This window comes from Lathyrus oleraceus, chromosome 7, assembly GCF_024323335.1.
Source record: "Lathyrus oleraceus cultivar Zhongwan6 chromosome 7, CAAS_Psat_ZW6_1.0, whole genome shotgun sequence".
NCBI classification, from domain to species: domain Eukaryota; kingdom Viridiplantae; phylum Streptophyta; class Magnoliopsida; order Fabales; family Fabaceae; genus Lathyrus; species Lathyrus oleraceus.
In genome coordinates this window covers 92,154,396-92,179,118 of record NC_066585.1, presented here as the reverse complement: position 1 = coordinate 92,179,118, position 24,723 = coordinate 92,154,396, and the positions used below count along the sequence as shown (strand labels likewise).

The 24,723-nt window shown below is 34.5% G+C and overlaps 3 protein-coding genes across 8 annotated transcripts; 2 read left to right on the top strand and 1 right to left on the bottom strand.

The window, feature by feature from the left end:
• The first annotated feature begins 2,887 nt into the window (after nt 1-2,887).
• LOC127106245 (TSL-kinase interacting protein 1) lies at nt 2,888-8,368 on the top strand. Of its 5 annotated transcripts, XM_051043546.1 has the most exons (9): nt 3,055-3,175; nt 3,366-3,434; nt 4,248-4,430; nt 4,713-4,933; nt 5,036-5,274; nt 5,374-5,611; nt 6,799-7,206; nt 7,727-7,846; nt 7,922-8,368. In XM_051043546.1, exons 3-9 carry the CDS (start codon nt 4,304-4,306, stop codon nt 8,012-8,014), a joined length of 1,446 nt encoding a protein of 481 aa, XP_050899503.1. In that variant the 5' UTR covers nt 3,055-3,175; nt 3,366-3,434; nt 4,248-4,303; the 3' UTR covers nt 8,015-8,368. The 5 variants fall into 5 exon arrangements, with proteins under 5 accessions (XP_050899505.1, XP_050899506.1, XP_050899501.1 ...); XM_051043548.1 differs by lacking the exons at nt 3,055-3,175; nt 3,366-3,434 and adding an exon at nt 2,888-3,009; XM_051043549.1 differs by lacking the exons at nt 3,055-3,175; nt 3,366-3,434 and adding an exon at nt 2,991-3,009 and having other exon boundaries at nt 4,289-4,430.
• Nucleotides 8,369-8,747: 379 nt separating this feature from the next.
• Nucleotides 8,748-12,453, top strand: LOC127106091 (probable serine/threonine-protein kinase At1g54610). Its single transcript, XM_051043372.1, has 7 exons — nt 8,748-9,571; nt 9,651-9,935; nt 10,594-10,911; nt 11,000-11,221; nt 11,376-11,473; nt 11,601-11,715; nt 11,974-12,453. The coding sequence occupies exons 1-7, from the start codon at nt 9,215-9,217 to the stop codon at nt 12,310-12,312; spliced, it is 1,734 nt and encodes a 577-aa protein (XP_050899329.1). The 5' UTR covers nt 8,748-9,214; the 3' UTR covers nt 12,313-12,453.
• Nucleotides 12,454-12,548: 95 nt separating this feature from the next.
• On the bottom strand, nt 12,549-20,884 carry LOC127106090 (crossover junction endonuclease EME1B). 2 transcript variants are annotated; one of them, XM_051043370.1, is made up of 12 exons: nt 20,486-20,884; nt 20,163-20,321; nt 19,993-20,072; nt 19,218-19,463; nt 18,970-19,123; nt 18,680-18,789; nt 15,144-15,319; nt 14,593-14,656; nt 14,366-14,484; nt 13,831-13,920; nt 13,089-13,203; nt 12,549-12,906 (listed from the first exon to the last, which is right to left on the bottom strand). In XM_051043370.1, exons 1-12 carry the CDS (start codon nt 20,739-20,741, stop codon nt 12,736-12,738), a joined length of 1,740 nt encoding a protein of 579 aa, XP_050899327.1. In that variant the 5' UTR covers nt 20,742-20,884; the 3' UTR covers nt 12,549-12,735. The 2 variants fall into 2 exon arrangements, with proteins under 2 accessions (XP_050899327.1, XP_050899326.1); XM_051043369.1 differs by having other exon boundaries at nt 19,218-19,502; nt 20,486-20,880.
• Between the last annotated feature and the right edge of the window lie 3,839 nt (nt 20,885-24,723).

Here is a 24,723-nt window from a genome sequence, read left to right as displayed (position 1 = left end):
GACTAAAGCAAATCAGAAGAAGACCATAAGTGCTCTTCTCCAATAAAAAATCAACTTCTTTCAACCATCATTGAACTGGAAGAGGAAGTAAACTTACTGAATTCCAAACTTGAGAATTTGACAAAGTATGAACAAATGGTAGATCTTATGACAGGAAATTTGAAGGTTGTAGGATGGGCAACATATTATTCAACTTGAACCTAAGAAGAGCGAGACACATGGTGTCTTCCAGAGCCCAAACAAAACAAGAGGTTTCACTCCGTTGAAGTACACTTTTGTCTTAAATAAATAATGAGACATTGTAAGATGATTTTCTTAATAACACATGACCCCTATTTGTATAACTTCGAATTCATTATGGACTACACAAAACGGTCAGTGCAATCACAATCGTACAAAACTGTCGGCAAAATCTCAAGTCTTGAATTTACACTATCAGATTTTTAACATATCCACTAAAAAACCAGTATATGAATAACGATTTTAAAAAAGCCAATACTTTTTAAACTACCAAATTTTTTCAATGTTTAGCAAAAAAACCCGATAAAGAAAAGTACTTTTTAAAACCGATTTGTTTCATCACATACCAATTTTTTGAAATATCCGAGATATTGAATTTTTATATACACTACCAATTTTTTTAATTTGTATCGAACATTTTACTATCCTACCAGATTTTCATCCGAATTTGTAATAAAATTTTAATTTTAAATAAAAGTTTAACTTAGATAATATGAGTATTATAAAAATATATAGGGTGTCAGATCAAAGTGTGGATGACATGATAAATTCTCAAAGGGCAAACTTTTAACTTGCCAACCCCTAGTGAAACCTATCACCCCCCATAATTTCATATTGCCAAAACTTCCCTTGACTGAAAATTGAATGAAATTTTCGGTAGGCAAAAACGAAATTTCCAATACGAACAAAATTTTCGGTTGTGTATTGTAAATTTCCAGCATGTTCCAATTAATTCCATAAATTTGAAATTTACTAGTTGATACCGGAAATTTCAGCCAAAGCGAAATTTTCGGTAGTGTTATTTGTTTCAAATTTTAAATGCTCAAGATTTTGCCAACATTTTTTGATGATTGTGATTGCACAACATTTTTGTGTGGTCCAGAGTAAATGTAAAGTTGTATAAATAGAGGCGTCACCTGTTGTTTGATAAAAAATATAAAAAAATGCATCTTCCTCAATTTGATTAAGGCATAAGTGTACTTCAACGAAGTTTCACCTCTCGTAGATTTCCAACTTCCGGATCGCACCACATCTCTCGTTTGCCTGACGTTCAAGTTGAATGAATTGTTGCCCGATACTAAAAATGGAAAGGTGAGAAAGATCGAGTTTCGTGAAGATTGGATTGATATTGACAGAAGAATGAAATACAACCTTATTGAGTTGAAGACAGATGAAAATGTGAAGTATATCTGGAGACCATTTTGCCGTAGGATAAAAAAGGGGTCAATCGAGTTAAATGCTAAGATTTCAATGTTTGTCGACGACATAATGAAGATGATGAAACATCCAAAACATCTGGTAGTGTCCATGTTTTCTTATTTATCACCGTTTTTTTTAAAGTTATGTAATTAATTATCAAATATTGGTTTATGTTGATGTTGCAGGAATGGAAGATCAAAAATATTATCTAATAAAAAAGTTTCTGCTGAAGATGTATGAGTAATATACAAATAACAAAAATAATACATAATATACAAAAGATGTTTAAATAGCCCCCCCCCCCCCCAGACTATGTATGCAACACGAGCTAATCCAATATAAACATCGCCATTTAGATTTACCAAACCCATGAGGTTATTCATAATAACTACGATCATCAACTGTATGAGGCGATGTCGACACGTCATTAACAGGTACCCCAACATCAGAAGGCCCAAATCACATGTATCCTCAACAGATGGTATGATGCGAGGGTGTGATACAATGATGTACCACTCTAAGTAACCATCCTCATACTATAAGGGGTGTTGAACCATAACTACTCGATCTCTAATGACACGACTAGAGCTAATGAAGTTACTCTGAAACCACCAATGAATTCCAATAGATGGTATATCTAGAACTAGTTGTGAGATACTCTAAACATAACCATACTATCGCAGACACCTCTGAAGCAAGTGTATAACAACCATGATCTCCCACCGCATATAACCTTAATACAATAAAGACTCCTCGAACTCACAGTGGACTTTATGATCAGTGTATGGTGTCCAAATGACATAATCTAGAGTCAACACATCGAGCCTCCTCTTGTACTCGACAACACCACTCAGATGTAACTGCCTCCCTTCCATCTCCCCGCTCTTGGGCATCCACTGGGAAATGCTGCACTCTTTAGTCACAAATGACGGAGAAATGCTCGTATATCCAACACTGATATCAAAACACAAACATAATAAATAATAAATAATAAATAAGAAATGTTATCCGTAACAATTAATTATGAGGTACACGGAATTGATCTTGCTCAACCAACCGTTTTCGGCGTGAACCAGTTAAAACCACTCGTTCAACCCATATCTGGGAAGATTTAGCCTCAACAGACCTAACCTGGTTTACCGCTATATCAATCGATCTACCTGCAATAGTGTCGTCCCTGCCTCTATATTTCATAAAAAAAAAATTTAAAAAAATTACAATTCGATAACAAATAAAGTTTTTATAACTACCGTAATTTTAAAATTTACGATAAAACAAAGTTTTTATTCATAAAGAAAATTCCAGAATTTTCAATGTAAATAAAGTTTAACTATCTAAAATTTTGAAATTTCCGATATAAAAGTTAGAATTAATACCAAATTTTTTTGAAAATTTTGAGAAATGATTTTATAAGGGTAATATTATCTTTTTATAAGCAAAGTGTCAAGTTAAAATAGCTAGTTTGTATCAAGCCCACACACATGAAGGCCGAAGAATCGTACTGTATACGAAGGTAAAACAGGGGAACGAAGCGGTTACCGCCACCGCCACGCTGGCCTTGAAAATTATGTGGGTCCTTTAATTCATTTTCTCTTTCCCACTTTATTTATTCATTACAAAATTTCACATTAATTCTTCCCGCGCGCACACTGTTTCTTTCTCCTTCCCCATCCTCTCTTCTTCCTCTTCCTCCGCGATTCGATTTCACCACCTCCTCCGTTTCAGCTTCTCTAAGGTTCCAATCTCTATCCAACTCAACTTCTTCAATTCCACTTGTTTCCTTTAATTTCGTTTCTTAATTCCTAAATTACTTAATTACTATACCTGAATTCGATTTCCATGTCGTGAATCTGAGTATCATTAGTTTTCACCTTGTTCTTCATTTTATCGATAACTTTTGTGTCGATTTCGTGTTTCTGATGTAGCGTAATCATTTAATACGGCTTTGACGCGAGTTGAATTCGAGTTTTGATGTTCCTCGTAATTTGAATCAGGTAGATATAGTCAAATTAGGGTTTGTGGTTGGTGATTTACGATGATAGTGCTGGATTGGTTTTTGTTATATGATTGTGATTCAAATCACGACTTGGACTGTGGGATTGACTATTAGATCTGCTTCCATTGTAATTTTGTATTCTCTTATCGGAAGTTTGGTATATTCGATGATTGTGTAAATTTAAGGGTGAAAAATAAAAATTATTATTTATTTTATGTATAATTCTATTCAAGTAGAGAAGGAAAGGGGATTAGTAACTGGTTTAGGTGATTTTACAAATTTTCAATCTGCCATACTAATTTGTAGATAATTGCATAATTCTTATCAAGCAAATTGTACTCGATTTCCTTGAGGTTTGCGTAGATGAAAAACACGTTTAATATTTTTACTTACAGAAGTATCTACCTCCCTTATTTGTTTAATTAGACTGTTGACTCTCGAGGTGGTGAGTCTCGCATGATTAAACAAATAAGGGAAATAGAGTGTTTGTTTCAAAGATTGAATGTGTGTGTGTGTCCACTTTTTAAACAAATTTAAGGTGGGGGCAGTACATTGGTGTCTCTGTTTTAATTCCGATGTTTGAAAGTTCTTGAGAGCTATCAATTGACTCCACATGATAATCTGAAACTCTGTCCGGACCTTTTTGCTAGTTTGTTATTTTGTTGTTATACTGTAGGTACTGAAAGTGAACCCGAATGATTTTTTATTTGACTAATTTTCTGCCAGCCAATTTTAATTATACTTGTCTTTAAAACGTACTTCTAATTTATTGCTTTTGTGTTTTTTTTCTGGTCATTTGTTCTTTGTTAAGAACTATACCAACAGAGATCATTTTATCATTAAAACTCTCAGGAAGGTTGAACTATCATGAAAGCAGGGAGGTCGAAAGAAAGCAAAGCTGTTAAGGCTTCTGGAAAATCCGGTCTAAAGACAAGATCCATTGGAGTGAAAAATTCTTCCAAGAAAGCAAATAAATTGGATCACAAAGCAAGAGGTGACTAGGTTTTACCAATTTACTGTTTGTGTTGATTTTAATAATTGTCTGGTTTCATTTTGTCCTCCCTCTTGTTGTACTTGATTTGTTGTGTTTGTATGAAATAATTTAGCTAAGATTGAATTTGTGTAGGTTCAATTAGTCTGCTAGCGCTGTGTTTGTTTAATAAATGTTTTTTTAATGAATGAGGCAACACTAATTTTGAAACCTATACAAAGATTCACTTTCCATTATTATATACATTTTATTTAATTTAGTTAAACTTAAACCTTTTCTCTATAGGTTGCAGTGAGGAATTGTTGTCTGACAAAGAGAATCAGCATTTTCCAGTTAAGGAATCTGGGGGGTTGTGCCCAGAGCATCCTACTGAAGATACATTTCATGTGAAATTTAGAGAAGCCATTGAAGTTGATCTTCATCCAAGACAAACACTCACTTCTTCTGCAAAAATCAAATTGCAACTTTTTCCAGCAAATGAAGAAATTCGTACAAGACTTGAAAAGGTTACATGGTGGCATATGAAATATTTGAACAAATTTGTATACTTTACAATGTCTTAGTCTGCATGTATTAAGTCTGGATGCTTAATTGATTTTCTTTTTCAGGACGGGTATAATCCATACTTAGAACTTACGCTAAGTGGTAGAAAGAAAATTTCTTCAGTTCTAAGACACATTGAAAAGAAGTGGGGAAGTTCAAGTACAGCCAAAGGGGAGCCCATGCTTTTTCCTTACGACAGAATGGGAAATCTAACTGATTGCAAAAGGTGGACGATTAATGATAGTGACACTACAGCCACAGCTGTCTATGCTGCTGTTGGAAACCCCTCAATTTTCCGGCTGAAGTATGATAACCAATCATTTTCTATGATAATATTTTTTTCTATGTTGAAACTAGTTAGTTTGTGTTGTAAGTTTTAACTATTTCTCTCTATCTTTTAAAGGTATGGTTGGTTTAACATACATGAGCCTACTTCATTTGGTATATCCTCCATGCTGGTTCCCTGTGAGTTTGGCGTACAGTCAGGAGGAACAGATACAGGTTGCAATGCTAATTTAGAGACTTTATGTGATGAGCGGGACAAGATTGAGGCAACTGCAGAATACAAAACAACTGACATGGACAATGTAACAGGTGAAATTGTGGCTCAGAAAATGAACAAGGAATCAACTGATCCTCAGGTACACTGTTTCTTAGATATTTTTGTTGTGTTACAATAACATGAACATAGGTTCATTGCATTGAATCTCTGAAGCATGGGTACTTCTAAAATGGTGAAGTACTGGTATCGGGTATGCACCCGTACCGGGTACTCGTACCGTACTCGTGGTACTTCATTTTTTCTCCTTATTTGGTTTTGAATGAAATTTGTGATTTTCTCAAATATCAATATAGTATATTTATGTGTTTAATTTTTTGTTATTATATCTTTAACATTATTTTTTGTTTTTTTTCAATTTTTAATAGTGGTGTTTTGTTATGAACCTAACAATTTAGTTCTCTACTCATATATTTTATAGAAAATTCTTATTTCTTATTAATGTACCCGTATCTTGATTTTTATAAAAATGTCGTATCTTGTACCAGTACCCGCACCGGGTACCGTACCCGTACCTATGCATCATAGCATTGAATTAAACACAGATTTTATTTGCAGACACATGGTGTTGCTGTGGATTGGTTTATACAAATATGAGACTCCATTTACTTTTATCCTTTCCTGTTTGCAATCCTGAAATAAAAATGAGTGTAAACTGTAAAAACATGTTTGCCTTTGTCCAGCTGTTCTACAGTGAATTTCAGAAAACAAAATCATTATTGTTTTCAAATTTTGTAAATGTTGAAAAGTTCTTTTCACAGTTTCCGAAAAAGCCACTGTTACTCACAACCTACAAATGGCTGTTGAAATTGAAATTTGCATATTTTGAAAACATTTTTGGGAAGTAAACCCCCTTAGTTTTGGATGTGTAGATTGAGGAATATTTAAATGGTTTTGGTGATTATTTACTCTTTGACCAACATAATTATACAAAAAAATTTGGCATGTATTATATGGACGTTTACAAGAAAAATTAAAAGTTTAGTTAATTAGCACATGGATAGCTTAAACTTAAAAATACCTGTTTTTTTTATTTGCATTTATAAAATTCTTATTAGTTTTTTTATGATACTGTATTACATGTTGGAGAAATCAGTTAGTGGTTGGTCCTGAATTTCAAAATGAATTCTTAATACAGTCCTCTATCAGTTAAAATGTTGCATGTGTTCCTATAATAAAAAAACTCAGTTCCAGTACATTCCATAAAAATGTTTGTTTTCTAATCATGCTCATTTTGTTTCTAATCATGCTTGTTTCCTTTCTAACTAGGATAATGAGCCAAAAGAAGGTTGCAGCCTTCAACAAACATCAACGCAATGGGTTGATTGTCTAGACAATATAAGCATTGGTGGCCTCCTGTCTGAAGCATCATTACTGGGAAAGTTTGATTCAAAATTATTTGGCAGCAATGGTACCAGTCAAACAGGTCATTTAATATCAGATTCATTGGATGCTTTTATCAACTGCAGAATTAATCATCCTCCTGTTTCAACACAATCTGCTGGAGCCTTGCGCACCTCAATATTGGATGCTGAAGAAACATGTCATGCATTTGCTCTTAAGAAGTTATCCCCCCCAGCAGATGTGAAAACTGCTAGTGCAACAGAAACAGCTTATTCTGCGGCCCGTGGTCAGGATGCATCTTCAAACTTATTCAAGATTCCATGTACTGACAAGGTCAGTTGCTAACAGTCTTAATCAAAATCTATTCTTACTGACCAAGCTCTTTTATTTGTTTCTTTTTAGTTACTTTTTTTCTTCCAACGGAATACTTGATTTTGAAATAACAAGATGTCAAGATCTAAGATTTATAAACCAACCTCTGCACCTCCAAATTGAATTTGATAAGGAAAAACAACCTTTTTGTTTTACATCCCAAATGTTTCAACTTAGGTTTGAAAAAGATAAATATATATAAGAAGAAAACATGTAATTGGTTTTTATCTGCTCTTTGAACTCTCAGTAATGGCAGAGCTCCTGTGAATAGAATGCTTAAAGTTTCAAATGAACCTAAGGCTGCAAAAAATGCACTGCTAATAGAACAACTTCTAATGTTGCATTGTGATAGAAATCAGAATTCTAATTGTTGTGAGATTGAGATTATGGTTCTATTTGTAGTCTATAAGTTCAATAGAAGCTGTTTCTTAATCCATTATTATTCATTAAATTGCACTTTGTCTCATGGGTTTTTATAAAGGTTAATGATCAAGTTGGGCTTTTACAAAATCCCTTGTCTCAGAAGACTCAAACAGATTCGATGCTTTCTTCACGTTTGTTTGATGATGAAAGAAGTCTTGGGTTAGCAGGCATCAGCTGGGTATTTAAAGCACTTCATTGTTTGTTTTGTTTTTTCTTGATTTTTTATTCAACTACTCTATTATGTTAAATGCAGAATGACTCTTTGGGACCTTTCGATCTTGGCATGCCAGCAAAGAAACGCATTGGCGGCGGAGACAGTGTTAGTATTGGTGAATTTGTTAAATAGGAGCTTAGATGTAAATTAGTGTGTAGTGTGTGGTTGGTTTATAACTGAGGCACATTAGAATGTACTTCTAAATAAATTGTCGTTGTGAACTCAACATATGTTTCACCTTTTCCAACTCCAATCCAAACACTAGTAGAAAATAACTTTTTTTTGTTACTCTATAGAATCACTTGTTGTAGAGAGGTCTAAAGACCAGGGTGAAAATGATAAGAAAGCAATGAGGGACAGAATACTGAGAGCTCTTGAATTAGTTCTGCTATACTAAATATTTCAATTCGGTTGCTTTGCCATATATTAGGTGTCAAGCGCTCATGAGTTAAATTATGAATAAGATCATTAGGCTATTGTTTATAATCTTTAACCCGTGCATTTCAATAAACTATCATATCGACGCAAACAAGAAGGCTATTTATATTCATAAACTCAACAATTTAATTTGTAAGTTTTACAATAAACTTTTTATAGATCAAAATATTAGACTATAAATAATAATTTATAATAAGAGACTCATTAAAGAAAGTCTTTATTTTATTTAAGTTATTTTCAGCATTGAAATTACAACATTTAATATATCAAAATCTTATTTAATAATATATATATATATATATATATAATTGATTGATAAATAGATTGAAGCTTATGTACAGAATATGAGATGATTACGAAGGAGTAACAGGAAGAAATGGGTGCATTATGTAAAATGAATTTACTCTGCGAATGTTATTTTGAATACTCACCCATCTAATGTAGAGAGAGGATTGCCAAATGAATTTTGAGAGGAGAAAATTAATTACAGTAATTTGGTAAAAGGAAAAAAGAGAATGAATGAGTTTATTTATTTATATGTGGTGTGTAGTGAGGTGTACGATTATGGCAGCATTGTGAGATGAGGGGTTCGTTAAGAACATAATTGTATAGTTTCATACTTAATCGCCATGGACGGAGATTGCTAAGTTATAGTGACGACATTGAAATCATCCTTTCTCATAATTACAAAACAAAATATCTCCATTCTCAATCATGCCGGCAACTATGGGTAAATCAAAGAGGAAACGAAGCTTCCATGCACCTTCCTTTTCACCTTATCTATATATCTTGTTCCACCTGTTTCCTTTTTTTAATATTAATTCATCTATATATATCTAACACAAGAATATCCTTTCAAGTTCATTGTTTCCGAAACATATATAGATAAACATCATGGGATGTGTAAGTAGCAAGTATACTCCCCCTCGAAACAGAAACCGGCGTCGACATGTTGAAAGGTTAAAAGACCAGCATGCATTCAAACCTATCATCCATAACAAGAATCATCCATCCAAACATGTTCAAGTAAAGACTAAGAAGAGAGTTGTGATTGTGAATACTACTACTGCAGCAAAAGAGGGAGAAAGGGCTGATGATAAGTCTGAGGAGGAGGAGAAGAAGATTAATGCCATCTATGAAGTTAAAGTGGGAGAGGGTGAGTGGCCCAAATGGCTAGTTGATAATATCTCCCAAAACGTTTTAGCTACATTGATTCGCAAGACTGCTGATTCCTATGAAAAACTAGGAAAGGTAAGTGATTATAGTAACTACACTAAGCACTTTTCATATGTTAATGTTATAGTGACTTGTTGATTTGGTTATTTTGTAGGTAGGACGTGGAACATATAGCAATGTATATAAAGCTAGAGATAAGGACAGTGGAAAGATAGTTGCTTTAAAGAAGGTAAGATTTGACACTTCTGATTCTGAAAGCATCAAGTTTATGGCAAGAGAGATTATGATACTACAAACATTGGATCATCCCAATGTTATCAAACTTGAAGGATTAGCAACATCAAGGATGCAATATAGTCTTTATTTAGTCTTTGAATACATGCAATGTGACCTTACTAGAGTTATCTCACGCCCTACTGAGAGACTCACTGAACCACAGGTTAGATTTTCTTTTGTAATCAAATTATTTTTGTTTAGATGCATCTGAGATAACTTCTTGTCAATTGAGTCAATCTTCCTTGATATAAGATATAAAATTTGATCATTGATATTAATAAACTTCTGTAATATTTTTCTTATAAAAAGTAAATTCTTTTAATAATCATTGGTTACATGATTTATGTTTGACAAAAATATTAGAGTTTGTGACTAAAACTTACCCCTCTCTCTTTATATATATATATATATATATATATATATATATATATATATATATATATATATATATATATATATATATATATATATATATATATATATATATATATATATATATATATATATATATATATATATATATATATATATATATAATTCGATTAATGGTATATGATAGAATATAATATAATGAAGAGGTAAGAAGATTTTATTATTGATAATGGATAAAGTGAAAAGAAATATAATGAAATTAATTTCATCTCATTTCATCAAACCTTTGTTTTTATTCCATCTACTTTGCAAACAGTATAATTAAGTTCATGTTCAATTTCACTCCGTTGGGTTCTACTTCCATCAATTCAAATATAATACAAAGTGCCTACATATTTAATATTTAGAACACTTTGTGATAATGGTGTAGTTGTTTGTATTTTGTACAGATAAAATGTTACATGCAACAGCTGCTTTTGGGACTTCAATATTGTCATGAGAGAGGAGTTATGCACAGAGATATTAAAGCTTCAAATTTGTTAATAGATACAAAAGGGGTGTTAAAAATTGCTGATTTTGGGCTTGCAAATTCTTTAAAAATAAAACCTAAAGGACCTCTTACAAATAGAGTTGTGACACTTTGGTATAGAGCTCCTGAACTTCTTTTAGGTTCAACTGATTATGATTATAGCATTGATATATGGAGTGTAGGATGTTTGTTGGCTGAAATGTTTGTTGGAAAACCAATTATGCCTGGGAGGACAGAGGTAAAACTTAATTTGGATTTTATGAAAAAAAATTGTAGTGAGTTATGTAAGATATATCAACTTAAATGAGCATTTTTTATGCATATAGATTGAGCAGCTTCATATGATATACAAACTTTGTGGTTCACCTTCAGAAGATTACTTGACAAAAATGAAGTTAAAGACAAGCTTTCGTCCACCACAACGTTACAAAGCTAGTTTTGAAGAAAACTTTAAGGATTTTCCTTTGTCTGCTCTTAATCTCTTGACTACACTTCTTGATCTTCACTCCCAAAATCGTGGCACTGCTGCCTCTGCCCTTCAAACAGAAGTCAGTTTTTCCTCTTTTTGCTTTTATTTGATCTATTTACTTCGTCACAAAGAATCAACAAATTTGAATAGACAATAATTTGCAGTATCTGTTGAAGACATGTATCATTTTTATTATTTCACATTACAATTTGACAAGTGTTTGCTACTAGCAGTTCTTCAAATCTCGTCCATTAGCATGTGACATTTCAGAATTACCAGTAATAATCAACAAAGGGGATGATGAACGATCTCAACATAAGAGACGCAAAAGGTATGCATTCATTCTAAAATTGAAAAAGTTTTTCCTTTCCTGCATTGTGGCTTCTGTAAATGATATCTCTATGTAACCATTGTAGCATTGACCTAAACTGATATGTTTATTGCTTTTCATGATATAGGCGCAAAGGTTTGAGAAAAGGGCAACTGTCTAAAAGAAGTGCAAGCAATTTAAGCCTATCAGGAATGAACCAAACTGCTGAACAAGGCAAGACAGATTCAGAAACATCAAAGGAGGTCAGTTACACATGTTTCACCAAAATAATTTAAAACTAGTAATTGGATTCCTTCCATCACACAGTTGGTCATTTAAGGGTGAAGATTTGTTGTAAAGAAAGGTTGGAGATTTGGAAACATGATAGAAAAATATTAAGAGAATTCATCCCCCAAACCTATACCTGCATGAATGCATAACCTATCAATCTACTGGCTTATCTTAATTTTACAACATTAGTTATAATTTAGAGAATAACTTGTATCCTTTGGTTTTCACAGGAGAAGGGTCTGGAACAAACCATGCTGGGACAAGAAACAGGAAATAGTGAAAGCAGCAAATCTTCATCAATATTTACCAGTGAAAGGAGCATGAATGCATCAATATCCCCAGTTTTTCTCTCTAGCAGTAAAATATCCCCTAAAACTGAAGGCCATCCTAATGCTCTTAAGAATATAAAAAACTACACTCTCTTACAGGCATCTATACTTGATATGATCAACCCAAAAGAAGGCAACGATTTTGGTCAGTTTCGCAGGTCCTTCTCTACATTGGATTTTCGGCTTGATCCTGAGAAGCTATCAAGTCTCTATGGATCAAAGTTGGACCATGAAGTGTGACTCTTGTTCCATAATGCACATGGTCTAAAGTTTTAACATTTTAGTTCTAATACGATAGTAATAGAGGAGAAACAAAGATATGAAACGGAGAGGATTTCTACTTCAGACATATATCCTCTAGAATGAAATATAAGCAAAAAGTATATCTGAAATGGATAGATCAACTTTTCACATACCACTTTTGCTTTTATTTCATTCTGGAGGGAGTATGCCATATATGATTGATTGCATGAAAGTTGGCTAAAATATGAAAGTCCATGGGATCCCCTGCCATGTCATGATGATTACCTTGTACCCCATATTCAATCACCGAGATTCTTTTCTATATGTTCAAAATGTGATGCAATTTAGAAATGATAGCCGTTGACAAACTTTCTTAAACACGGATTAAATATATATATTGACAAAGCTATCTACTATTGATTAACGTTCAAAAAAATCAGCACCATTCTCAACATCATCTGTTCTGATGGTTCCCTTTTGAGCCATTAGAATTCTATAAACTCGCTTTGAGCAAACCTCGCCTAACCTTCTGTCACCACCAATCAGACCTTCTGTCATTAAGTCTTTGAGTAAAAATTCCTTCTCATGCTCCTGTGGCCAAAAAAATAGTCTTATTTATCTTGATGCATCTTCTATCATTAAGAAAGACAATAGAATTCTGGTCACGTCGTATTTCATCAGCAACTATTTGTAACTAATGCAACTAAAATTTGACTGAACTGTGGTCCATATCAGGAAGGTTAAGCAAACAAATGCAATCTTACAGCACGTACCAATCTAGTTGGATCCATATAAACACTTAACAGAGACTTCATGGTTGGGTATTTTTTCCAAATAGCAATTGCGAATCGCGGTTGTACCTTGGGGATAGCAACCAAAGCTTTTAACCTAGTCATGCAAGCAAAAGTAACAATAAGTTATTTTGTTATATCAACCAATTGTCAGATTATTATATAGGTGATAAAAGGTGTGTTCCTAATTATATTTGCGACTTGTGAACAACAAAATAGTGAAAAAAGTCCTACAAATTATTAGCATCTTGGAAAATTTAGAAATATGCACAAACTACAATGTTCAATTATTAGCATCTTTGAAGTTATAGCAAATTAGTACCATTTTCAATCTGCATAAACATTAAAAAGGAATAAAAAGTAGCAGTGATATTTAATGCCGGCAGTCTGATAATTCGTCTAATTACGGCAAGACCTTAAAATTTTAAGTAATTAAGAGGATGTTGGGATTTCTTTTATGCAATATTTAATTGTTGAAGACTTGAAGTTATAAGGTTTAATTCTTCAAGAGAGAGAGAGAGGAAGAGGAATACTCCATCTAATAACTTTTTTCGTTATAATCAATCACAGATTCCTAGCAATAATATGTTGGATGGTATTATTGAAGAAAAAACATTAATTCTTAGTTATGCTAATATACTAAGCAAAATAGTAAAACAAATAAGGACATGATGAAAACTAAATTTAGAGATAATCTATGAATAAAAACATGAAAGTCACTCACCATGTGGATTTTTTTATTAAGTTCCGGTCAACGCTGTCCTTTGAAACAAGAGATCCATTTGCATTTACAGATAACCTAGTTAATTTCTTTCTGCAGCAATAAACGAACCAATTTGATGTAATATTAATATTAATTAAAATAAGATAAGATAAATCAAACAACTGGATAGGTATCATATTTACAATTTACAATGCTAAAAAGTAGGTATTTTTTAGTGTCTTCCAAAGTGACATCAATTTTAGTACATGTAATAAGTTATAGCAAACTGCAAAAATATGGGCTTCGATATAAATATACAGAAACAAAGAAAATGCATGAAAGTTGATGGAAAAAAGAGAAAATTTAAAAAGAAATGGTGGATTTATTTTCAACCCACCCTTTAACGGATTATTTTCTTTTGGGATACAACAGGGAAGAAACCCATCCTTTTAATAGATTTAGAATGACTGATTTTACATGTATAGCATATCACTATTTTCTTCATCAAAGTTTGACATGACTCTAATTCAATTCCAAAAATAGAGGCATCAAGTACCTAAACTGACAAGACGCTAGACTGCATGTCAAACCAACAACATGTTCAGCTAGTTCAGCTTCATCTACACACAGTCTGGAATGTATTTTGGCAAAATTAGTTGTTAATTTTGCTAGTACCTACAAGACAATTCAAAACAAATAAATCAACATGCTTATATACGAAGGTAAAGACTTAAAACTTGACCTATTCATTGTAATTTGAATATGGAAGGCCAGTTACTCAACCTCCTCAACAGGCGGACGTCTCCAACAAGTATTGTTTTCTGGGTTCTTGTATTTTTCCTGCTCCCTAACAGAACATAAAAATCGGTTTCAATATGAGAATATTTTGAAAAAAATTATAGATCATAAATTAATTGGCTGAAATATCAGAAATCATTGGCAGGAATTTTAAAAAATTATATGCATAAGGAAAATACTAATATGTGTGGATTTGCATATGCGAATAAAGTTGCTTGCAGTATGCATCATCCTTTTGGGTTTTTTTCATCACATATGGCAAATCTAACTCGTTTATCCAAATACATGTGTAATGCAGAAAAATTAAGTACTTCAAACTTTTTTTCCCTTCTATTTATTTTGGGAAGTTGATTGAAACTGGATATTAAGTTATTGGACATGGAGGTTTATAAAATAAGTTATTATATGAGATTTATTGGCAAATACACACACAGATATGCATGCACACACGTTAGGGACATAGAATAATGCACCAAAGCATAAATATCTGCAATTGCCTACTAGATTGGAAGTACTAATAAACATATATCACTCACCTTTTATTAATGTAAGAAAGTAACCTGTTTGTGAGGTAACAAACAGTATAAGCTGGATAATGATTTCGAATGCTATTGAGTTGATCAAAAAGAGAATCATTCACGGTGAGGTTACAAAATTTGTCGGCCTCATAAACTAGTAAGACATATGGAATCTCAATTCGCTCGGTGGAAAGCTGTAAATAATAAATGAAATTGGTATTAGTGAAGAACAGAATACTCACAGAAATATTCATCCACAGAAGATAAACAAAGAATGTTTTGATAAGATTTATAAATAAATTCAGTTCGATTACTTTGTAAGTCCCTATAGTTGTACTACTTCATAATGAAGTTCTATACTATCATCATTTTAACTAACATGAAATCATGCTTACATGGCACTTGTGATATGGCATCCTCTTTTACATGCTAATCTTCCTTTTCTCTCTCATAACATAGTAAGCAATTGTTTAATTATAGAAAGACAAAACTGTTCAATGCTCTTATGAATACGTGTTTGTTAGATTTAAAGTATACAATGTCACCAGTGATTCCAAAGAAAGAACACTTTTATTAAAAAATAGAACATAACATGAGAGCAAGCTCTCCCTCAAGGGTTTCCCCTTCGCAATAGAGTTGGTACACTATTCACAAATGATTTACAATATTCAATGATATCAAGTTATCAACTCTACATTGTATTCCTATTTATAAATAGCCCTATACCAACCTCAACTAACTAACTAACTTTATAACACCCCTTAACTACTCTAACTAACCACTATTCTGCATCCTAACAATACACCCCTCCTCAAAACAACCTTGTCCTCAAGGTTGAAAACTACTATATTCTTCTTGTAAGATTAATACTTTGATAAGATGCACTGGTTTCCCGCTTGTCTTCAACATACTGGCAGCATTGGGCAGTATATCCCTATTTCGGATGATGCCACCTGGATCCCAATGATGGAAGTACAAAGATCCATTCACCAGTCACCACTTTCTTCTGTGCTGCCATCCTCATGGTTAACTTGTCAATTATTCTGCACACTACGATAGGCCCCACTTCGGCCACAAATAAAGCTACTTAACTATAATGAATTTGCAAACTTTCTCCCCTATACTACACGTCAGCTTAAAGTCACCTTAATTATAAAGACTTTGAAAATGACCCATCATCACCAACCTTCTTGCCACTCTTCTTCATATCACCAAGAATCTGATCATATCATTTCTTACTTCTTCTCTAGTATCTCCACCAATTGCTTCACTTCTTCTATGAGACATTTTCTATCCCTCTCCTTTTCTTGCTTCAAGGTTGAAAATACACAGTTATCATAGCTTGTTCTGAATCTCAGGATCAGATTTAAAGAGAATGACACAGTTTAAATACGGGTCCTCTTGACACCAAGAACTGAACCAATGCTTGACTTCTCCCTCCATGCTCATGAAAGCCCATTGCAACTGATCAAACTCGTGAGTTTCTTGCACCTCAAAAATCTTCAGCCCTTGCAAGCCATCCCCATGGGGTCTTTCCCTATAAAAGTTGGTAACAACAACACCAGCACTCCTCAAAGACCCGGCAAGTCGGACCAATTGTTAGGAACCCAAGAACTGAATTCCAAAGAAAGAAGACTTTTTATCAAAAAAATAGGAATTAACATGAGAGCAAGGTCTCCTCAAGGGTTTCCCCTTCACAATAGAGTTGGTACTCGATTCACAAATGATTTACAATTTTCAATGAAATCAACTCTACATTGTATTTTCCTATTTATACAAATAGCACTATAAAAACCTCAACTAACTAACTAACTTCTATAACAACCCTTTACTACTTTAACTACCCCAATTAACTTCTATAACAACCTTTAACTACTTTAACTAGTCTAACTAACCACTATTCTACATACTAACAATATCCAAAAGGTGTAAGCCCTGTAGTTTGTATATGACAGTGAGAATTGATTTGCAATTTATTTGCATATAAGTACTGATACAAAAAAGTAAAACAGCCAATATATGTCCAATATACGGGTAAAGCTGATAATATCTTCCAAGGAGTGCTAAATCAAGTACAAGACACCGATGTCCATCACGCAAACTCATTGTTTTGTTCTCACAAATATTACAATTGTTGTATAGGACTGCTAACCAGATACAAGACACTTATGCTTATTTTGAAGTCTGAAACCCAATGCTAAGTTGAATGACAGTATCGCTGAGCTGCTCATTTTCAGATGGTTTACCCTAGAAAGAAGAACCACTTATAGTGGAATAAGGCTAGGTTGTTGTTGTACCCTATAAAAAATTAAGAGACACGTGCAGTACTATTAAGAGTCCCAAATCGGACAATATATGGTCTGAACATATCTTCATAAGTGAGGGCAATCCTCACACTACAAACCGGTTTTTTAGGATTGAGTTAGACCCCACGACATTTCTTAACATGGTATCAGAGTCTCGTTTAAGATCCGGCGGGACACCTGCTATCATGTTTCCGCTATCGGGTCACCCACCATTTATTTCCACGATCCAGATGTCCAGTCCTGACATGAGGGTGCGTGTTAAGATTCTCACATCGGACAATATATGACCTGAACATGTTTTTATAAGTGGGGACAATCCTCACCCTACAAGCCGGTTTTCTAGGGTTGCGTTAGGCCCAACCATATTTCTTAACAGATACATACTGAAATATAAAAGCGAAAAAGATAAGAGCTCATAAGTTCGAAACAAAAGGAGGGAAGAGAGAAAGAGAGAGAGAGAGAAGGGAGCAACAGAATTTGGGAGTGATTTTCAGCCATTGTTGAGCTCTCATTTCCTGGAATTTGCAGATATATCGTACCATTTTTCTTTGTTTGCTTACTTGTATTTCCTTCTAGTTTCTAATAGGTATTCTCTATTTTGTTGAAATTTCTTCATTTACTTAAATTAAGAAAATCCAGTTGTTTATAAGTGGGGACAATCCTCACCCTACAATACTGAAATATTTCTTAAAAGATACATATTGAAATATAAGAGTGAAAAGATAAGAGCTCATAAAGTTCGTAACAGAAGGAGGGAAGAGACAAAGAGAGAGAGAGGGGAGCAACAGAATTTGGGAGTGATTTTCAGCCATTGTTGAGCTCTCATTTCCTGGAATTTGCAGATATTTCATACCGTCTTTCTTTGTTTGCTTACTTGTATTTCCTTCTAGTTTCAAATAGGTATTCTCTATTCTGTTGAAATTTCTCCGTTTACTTAAATTAAGAAAATCCAGCTGTTTGTGAGTGCCCCGCTAGCTCTATAAACTTATCAGCATAAATTACAATCTATAAGTGCAGAAAGGAATTAAAATGTAAACTAATGCAGTTAGCCCAATTAAAAACAGTACAAAATAAAATCATTTATTTATAACTTCGACAAAAGTAAATGAACATCTAAGATACAAAAGCAAACAACCAACATGTATATGGAATAAACCAAAAAAGATAAAAAAAAAAAAGAATAATAAAACAGTGAAAAAAATTATTAATGAATTTGGTGCTCGAAGATGAACTACCAGCATTTCTTACCTGTGAAATACTTTCTGGAACTTTCATAGACCATAAAATGGACCCTGGGATCGGATTTGATGTAATATGATATGTTAGCCCCTTTTCAGCAAACCTAGTAAGCAAATGGCCTGAAAAAGGTAATAGAAGTTTCGTGAGAAGACAGCCATGTTAAAAATTATGTCCAAACTTATCTCACACTCATGAATTCAGATAAGCAATAGAAAATAAGTTTCATGAGAAAACAAACATAATTAAGGAGCTACAAAGAAATTATCACGTGGTTGAGGATTCAGATACCAATAACCTACCTCCGATTGAACCTGATTCAACTACCTTTGCATCTATTTCTGCCACAATATATTTCATCGCAAACTTCCCTTTTTCCCACTTTTGCTTTTCTTTCTCAATTTTTTTCAGTTCTGCAGCTTCAGCCTTCATAGCTGCTTTTCTTAACTTCTCTTGCTGAAGAACAAATTTGTAAAGACTATAAGCTATTTTGATCAAAATCATGAATGATATCAAGTATAAACAGCAAACAATATACACTGAAACGCACTTCCTTCAGTAGTTTCTTTTCTTCCATCAAACGACTTCTTTCTTCTTTTGTCATCTTTGTTTTTCCAGTTGCCTTGTTTCTGCTCTTTGCAGAGACTTTGGAACTTTTCACATTGTTAACATTCTCTTCCTGCTCCGTGCTCATATTTATCTCATTACGATTCTCTTCCTGCTCCATGCTCATATTTATCTCATTAGGATTCTCTTCCTGCTCCATGCTCATATTTTTCTCATTAAGATTCTCTTCCTGCTCCAGGCTCATATTGTTCTCATTAAGATTCTCTTCCTGCTCCAGGCTCATATTGTTCTCATTAGGATAACCATACAACTCATAAAATAATGAGGGGTTTCTTAAATGCATGGCGCAATACGTAAGAAGCATGCAAGGGAGAAAATAAAATAATATATTTGCATGAAAAAGAGAGAAGAAAACATTAGAGTGTTGTTCATAGTTCATTCTACTTACAGTTAGTTACATAGGTCAAACAACATGATAATGTCCTATCATAAATCATTTAAATCTTGATAACTCTTACGGGTTTGTTCTCCTCCTACCTTTAACTATTAGACCTTTTTCAACCTAATATCTTCTCTCAATCAGAGCTTTAACAGGTCTTCTCAACTTATAGCCCGAACAACTGACTAGGGTGGGGGACTCTATCATCTTTTCTACAATAGGTGCTACCTTAAGTTTCTCTCTGATACTTTTTATTTCTAATCTTATTTTGTATATATGCATGCAAAAAAAACAACACAATAATCATCAGAGGACTAACCACTTGTGAGGAGCTTGGATTTGAAGGATAGTCCCCCGAATTTTCAACTTGAGTAACATCTTCACATGAAACATGTCTGTCTGTAATTATCAATAACATAAACAAATAAATAAAGCATTTTCATGCAGTTAAAAACAAGTGTAACTTGTTAACACTGAACAAGCATTTACCAGGAGAACTTTCATAACCAATTGAATGGTAAGTCCATGTTGAATTTCCAGCAATTTCTTCCTGAGAAGAAAATCCCCTTGCTCCATTCTCATTCCAATTTCCAATTCGAGAATTTTCCAGCTCATCATCTGATTCCAAACATATCATTTGACTAATTCCTGAATAACATTCAGCGGAAAATGTTCATATTAAGTATGAGTAATACTCCAATTTCAAATGCATTGATTGATAAAATAACTAAGAATGGATGATATTAGGGTTCCGAAATATGTAGCAATGTTTTTTGTTGAAAATAACAAAGAATAGGAAAATGAATATTGACCTGATAAATTCGTAGGAACAGAATCAGAAGGTCTGGTGCATTTGACGATTGCAATTTCGGAATCGAATAAAGGGGAGAATGTATCGGGAACGATAGAAGGTGTAGAGGAAGGAACGTGCTGCTTCTGTGGAGTGGGGTCGTCGTCGATGAGGAAAACGGTAGGGTTTGGGTCGGGTTGTTCGGTTCGGCGCTTCTTAGAATGGAGAGGGAACGGTGTTGTGGGGTCATCTTCGTCGGAGAGGATGATCGGGTCCATGAGAGAGAGAGACTGTGGCAGTTTAATTTCCGTCTTCGAATAAGCGCGGGATCATCATTTCATTCTATGGTAACTTCATTTGTTATTACCCGTTTTGGGAAGAAAACTTATATTTCAACCCCATGCTTCCATGTTACACACCCTTTACGATATTTTTTTAAAATTTTCAAATTTGCAGCCCAATAAGCGAGACTCCTAGAAATGTGCTAATTCATTAAGGTCACTTGGATAATATGTTATCTTGGGTTAGAGCGCATGTGATTTGGATATAAGATCCATCTAACGAATCCTCACATCTTTAGCATAAAGATCAATAAGTTGTTATAATCACTCAACTATCTAAAGAAGAAGTGTATCATTTTTCAAGTATAATTCAAATTCAAACTTTACTAACTCATCTTACTCTCATACTGACTTGAGCGTCAAAGTATTAACCTTACAACTTAATCCCTCTTTCACGTACCGGAAGCTCAACTCCATCGTTGCAATCTGCAACCTTCGATATTCGACCAACTCTGGTTCTCTAGCGGAAGAGTGGTGTTGTATGCAGGAATCGACATTTGATTCTTGCGTCTTCCATGTTTGGACATTCATCTTCCAATTTACTGAACCAAATAGCTTTTTTGACCTAGAAGTTCAGATCTTCCCAACTCAAACCACAAATCTTTGTCCTTGATCTACTCTGGTCGTAGATCAACTCTAATTATCAGTTTCTCACATTACTTATTCTCGATCTTCCAACAATGTCAAATTCCAAAGCCACTCGTTATGCTACGTGTGTGAGGTCGTCGTTGCTGCTCAAGCTGCGAGAGATCCACCGCCTCCTCTTTAAAATGTTGGCGATCAAGTCATTGCAGGCACTCTGTTGCATCAAGATCTCGTTCCGCCTCCAACATTTATAGGTAATGCCTCACAATGTCATTAAGGAGAACTATCGTTTATGTCTATAACACCACCAATGGTACCAATACTAGAGCCAGTACCTGGATTCTAGTTGTAGCAAGTCAACCTTGGCGTGCAAGGCGCGAACGAACTACTAAATAACATGTACAACATGGTTTGACAACAAAATCCGCATGCGATGGAGGAAAGGTTACTTCTTCTGGAAGAAATCCTACATAATGAAAATCTAAGAGGCAATATGGTGCAGAAAATCACATTTCGGAGGAGTCGTACCATCATCCTTGAGTCAGCCACAACTCACTAAGATGCAGGCCTAAGATTTTTGAATCGTTAAAGGATCTAGAGGCATCAGGCTCCCCCCTTGTTCTGAAGAAGGTTGGGGTAGTCATGCTCCCCTCGAGGAACAAGTGGATAAGCCTCTAGTCGGAAACCAACAGAGTCAAAATTCCTAGAAAAACCTTAGAAACTGAATGGCTACAATAGAAAGGGAGATTTCGACGAACAACTACAACATGTCGACGATCACCCAAATTACTACCATAATAATGATGTAGCAAAGTGCAAGCTCTTTGTACTAACGGTAACCCGATCGACTAGACTCTGGTTCAAATCTCTGCCTGATAGGAGTGTCGATTCACAGACTAATTTGTGTCAGAACTTCTTTGCTCGCTTCATGGATCGGAAAATTCAACATGTGATGATAATCGCCCTCAATGGGATTAGATATGGGAAGAATGGGATCTCGCGGTCATACATTGACCGTTTTACATAAATGTCCTTAGAAGTGGGAAGCTCCAACAAGAGCCTCAAATGATGGATTTTTTAAGAACGGTTTGAAGCAGGATAACTCCTTTAGGGAGAAATTAGAGTGCAAGGAAGCCCATGGTCTGAAAATTCTGAATATGGCACATCTCTTTATTAACCTAGAAGAAAACCTTATCGCCTAGGGAGACAGCCAGGCGACTACAAATGTAAGTAGTTGACCATAAAAAAGGAATATGGCTGCGGGACCCACAGTCGATATGACTAGTATACCCCCTAGCCAATGAAGAATCCCATAACGAGTGATAAGTGGAAAAATGTGGTATGTAGTGAAGGAGAATAGCGATCCAAAAACACAGCGGAATTTAAAATTTTCTCCTTTAGTGATCCTTACGAATGGGCATGATCAGTGATATAATCGTTACCTCTTGTGACGATTTAAACCTTTGATGCAGATCTATGAAGCGATCACGAACGTTTGAATGATGACAACGCCTCTACTCAGTCCACACGAACGGATTCCTTCAATCTCGGTGCTAGCTACTACGAATGAAGGCTTTGAGTGAGAGAGAGAGAGAGAGAAACGAAATTGCAAAACTGCACAAATGCTTCTGCACAAGGGTTCTATTTATAGAACCACTTGTGTGGGTTGCAAGCTAAAAAGCCCACTTAAGTGTATGTGGCCCATATCTTATAATATGCCAAAATCACTTAAGCGCGTGGTACCTTACCATATTTCGTATTCTACTTAAGTACACTGTACCTTACAATGTTCTACAATTCACTTAAGTGCACCGTACCTTACGGTGTTCCTTAGTTACTCTATCTCTCATCAATCCGTTCTTTTGTGTGTGACCCTGTAGGTTTTTGCGGCATTGGCAATTATATTAAATCATGCATTTAACATAATAAACAGTTAGTGGTATCTAGCAACACATCACTGCTACCCAAGGCACGAAAATGTCATGTGATCTGACAAGTCCTTCTGTGATAATACTTATGTGTATAATTATCCTTTTGCCCTTATGTCTATATTGAACACAAGGCATAGACCGTGTCATCCTTGTCCAGTTCAATATTGGACCCATAGACATTTATCTTGTTACGCAGGATGGGCAAATTCCATCTAGGTCGCTCATGTCCCTTAGCATGCTTCGTGGAATACCCATCAACTGTCTTTATGGTCATTCAGTTACAAACAACGTTTGATCAGCAACAAGACACTTGACTCTACATTTAGGGTCCATAGTGGTTTCAGGTCGAAGGGTGGTATACACCATTATTACCATGAGAATAACTTATGATACTTTGCATAACATTCTATATAGTATTCTCATAGCGGGTCAATCCAGTATAAATATTACTCTTAATATTCATACCCATGTTTAAGACTTGATAACTCCTTATCCATGATCCATGAGATGTGATCATCAGTCTATATACATAATAGTCTTAATGCTTTAATGTTATCCCACTTCACGATAAAGCTCGACTATGGATACTTTAAGAATAATGTCCTTATGTTTAATGTGATCTCACGATTAAGTCACACTTGATACATTAAACGGACTAGCTATTCTAGGGACTTTATTAAACAAACATAATAAAGAAAAAGCCTTTTATTATTAATAAATAATTTGATACAAGTACCAAAAGTATTGGCCTCTAGGGCTTACACCAACAATCTCCCACTAGCACTAGAGCCAATCAAGCAATACCCCTAATGCCCATAGATCTAGTATGGCCATCATGCTTCTGCTGCGCAAGAGGCTTTGTCAGTGGGTAAACAATATTGTCAAGTGTAGGTACTCTGCATATTTTCACATCTCCTCTATCTATTATCTCTCGAATGAGGTGATAACACCTAAGTATGTGTTTGGATCGTTGGTGAGATCTAGGTTCCTTAGCTTGTGCGATAGCACCATTGTTATCACAATAGAGACCAATGGGATCCACAATGTTAGGAACCATGCCAAGTTCACTAATGAATTTTTTGATCCAAACAACTTCCTTTGCTGCACTTGAGGCAGCAATATACTCGGCCTCGGTTGTAGAATCAACAACTGTATCTTGCTTTGAACTTTTTCAGCTCACAGCGCCACCGTTTAAGCAAAACACATAACCAGATTGCGATCTAAAGTCATCCTTATCTGTCTGGAAGCTAGCGTCGGTGTATCCAATTACAGCCAGCTCTTCCTGACCTCCATATATCAAGAATGAGTCCTTAGTCCTTCTCAAATACTTAAGGATATTCTTGACAGCTACCCAATGAGCATCACTAGGATCAGATTGGTACCTACTCGTTGCACTTAAAGCA

What these genes read in the sequence shown, in the direction of transcription:
- LOC127106245 (XM_051043548.1), top strand. Translation starts at nt 4,304, where the DNA reads ATGAAAGCAGGGAGGTCGAAAGAAAGCAAAGCTGTTAAGGCTTCTGGA. An exon ending in ATTGGATCACAAAGCAAGAG is followed by an intron (nt 4,431 to 4,712) that starts GTGACTAGGTTT and finishes TTTTCTCTATAG; the next exon opens with GTTGCAGTGAGGAATTGTTG. An exon ending in AGGAATCAACTGATCCTCAG is followed by an intron (nt 5,612 to 6,798) that starts GTACACTGTTTC and finishes CTTTCTAACTAG; the next exon opens with GATAATGAGCCAAAAGAAGG.
- LOC127106090 (XM_051043369.1), bottom strand. Translation starts at nt 20,741, where the DNA reads ATGGACCCGATCATCCTCTCCGACGAAGATGACCCCACAACACCGTTC. An exon ending in CTTTCTTACATTAATAAAAG is followed by an intron (nt 14,657 to 15,143) that starts GTGAGTGATATA and finishes ATGTTCTGTTAG; the next exon opens with GGAGCAGGAAAAATACAAGA. An exon ending in ATATGGATCCAACTAGATTG is followed by an intron (nt 12,907 to 13,088) that starts GTACGTGCTGTA and finishes TTTTGGCCACAG; the next exon opens with GAGCATGAGAAGGAATTTTT.
- LOC127106091 (XM_051043372.1), top strand. Translation starts at nt 9,215, where the DNA reads ATGGGATGTGTAAGTAGCAAGTATACTCCCCCTCGAAACAGAAACCGG. An exon ending in CCTATGAAAAACTAGGAAAG is followed by an intron (nt 9,572 to 9,650) that starts GTAAGTGATTAT and finishes GTTATTTTGTAG; the next exon opens with GTAGGACGTGGAACATATAG. An exon ending in CAACATAAGAGACGCAAAAG is followed by an intron (nt 11,474 to 11,600) that starts GTATGCATTCAT and finishes TTCATGATATAG; the next exon opens with GCGCAAAGGTTTGAGAAAAG.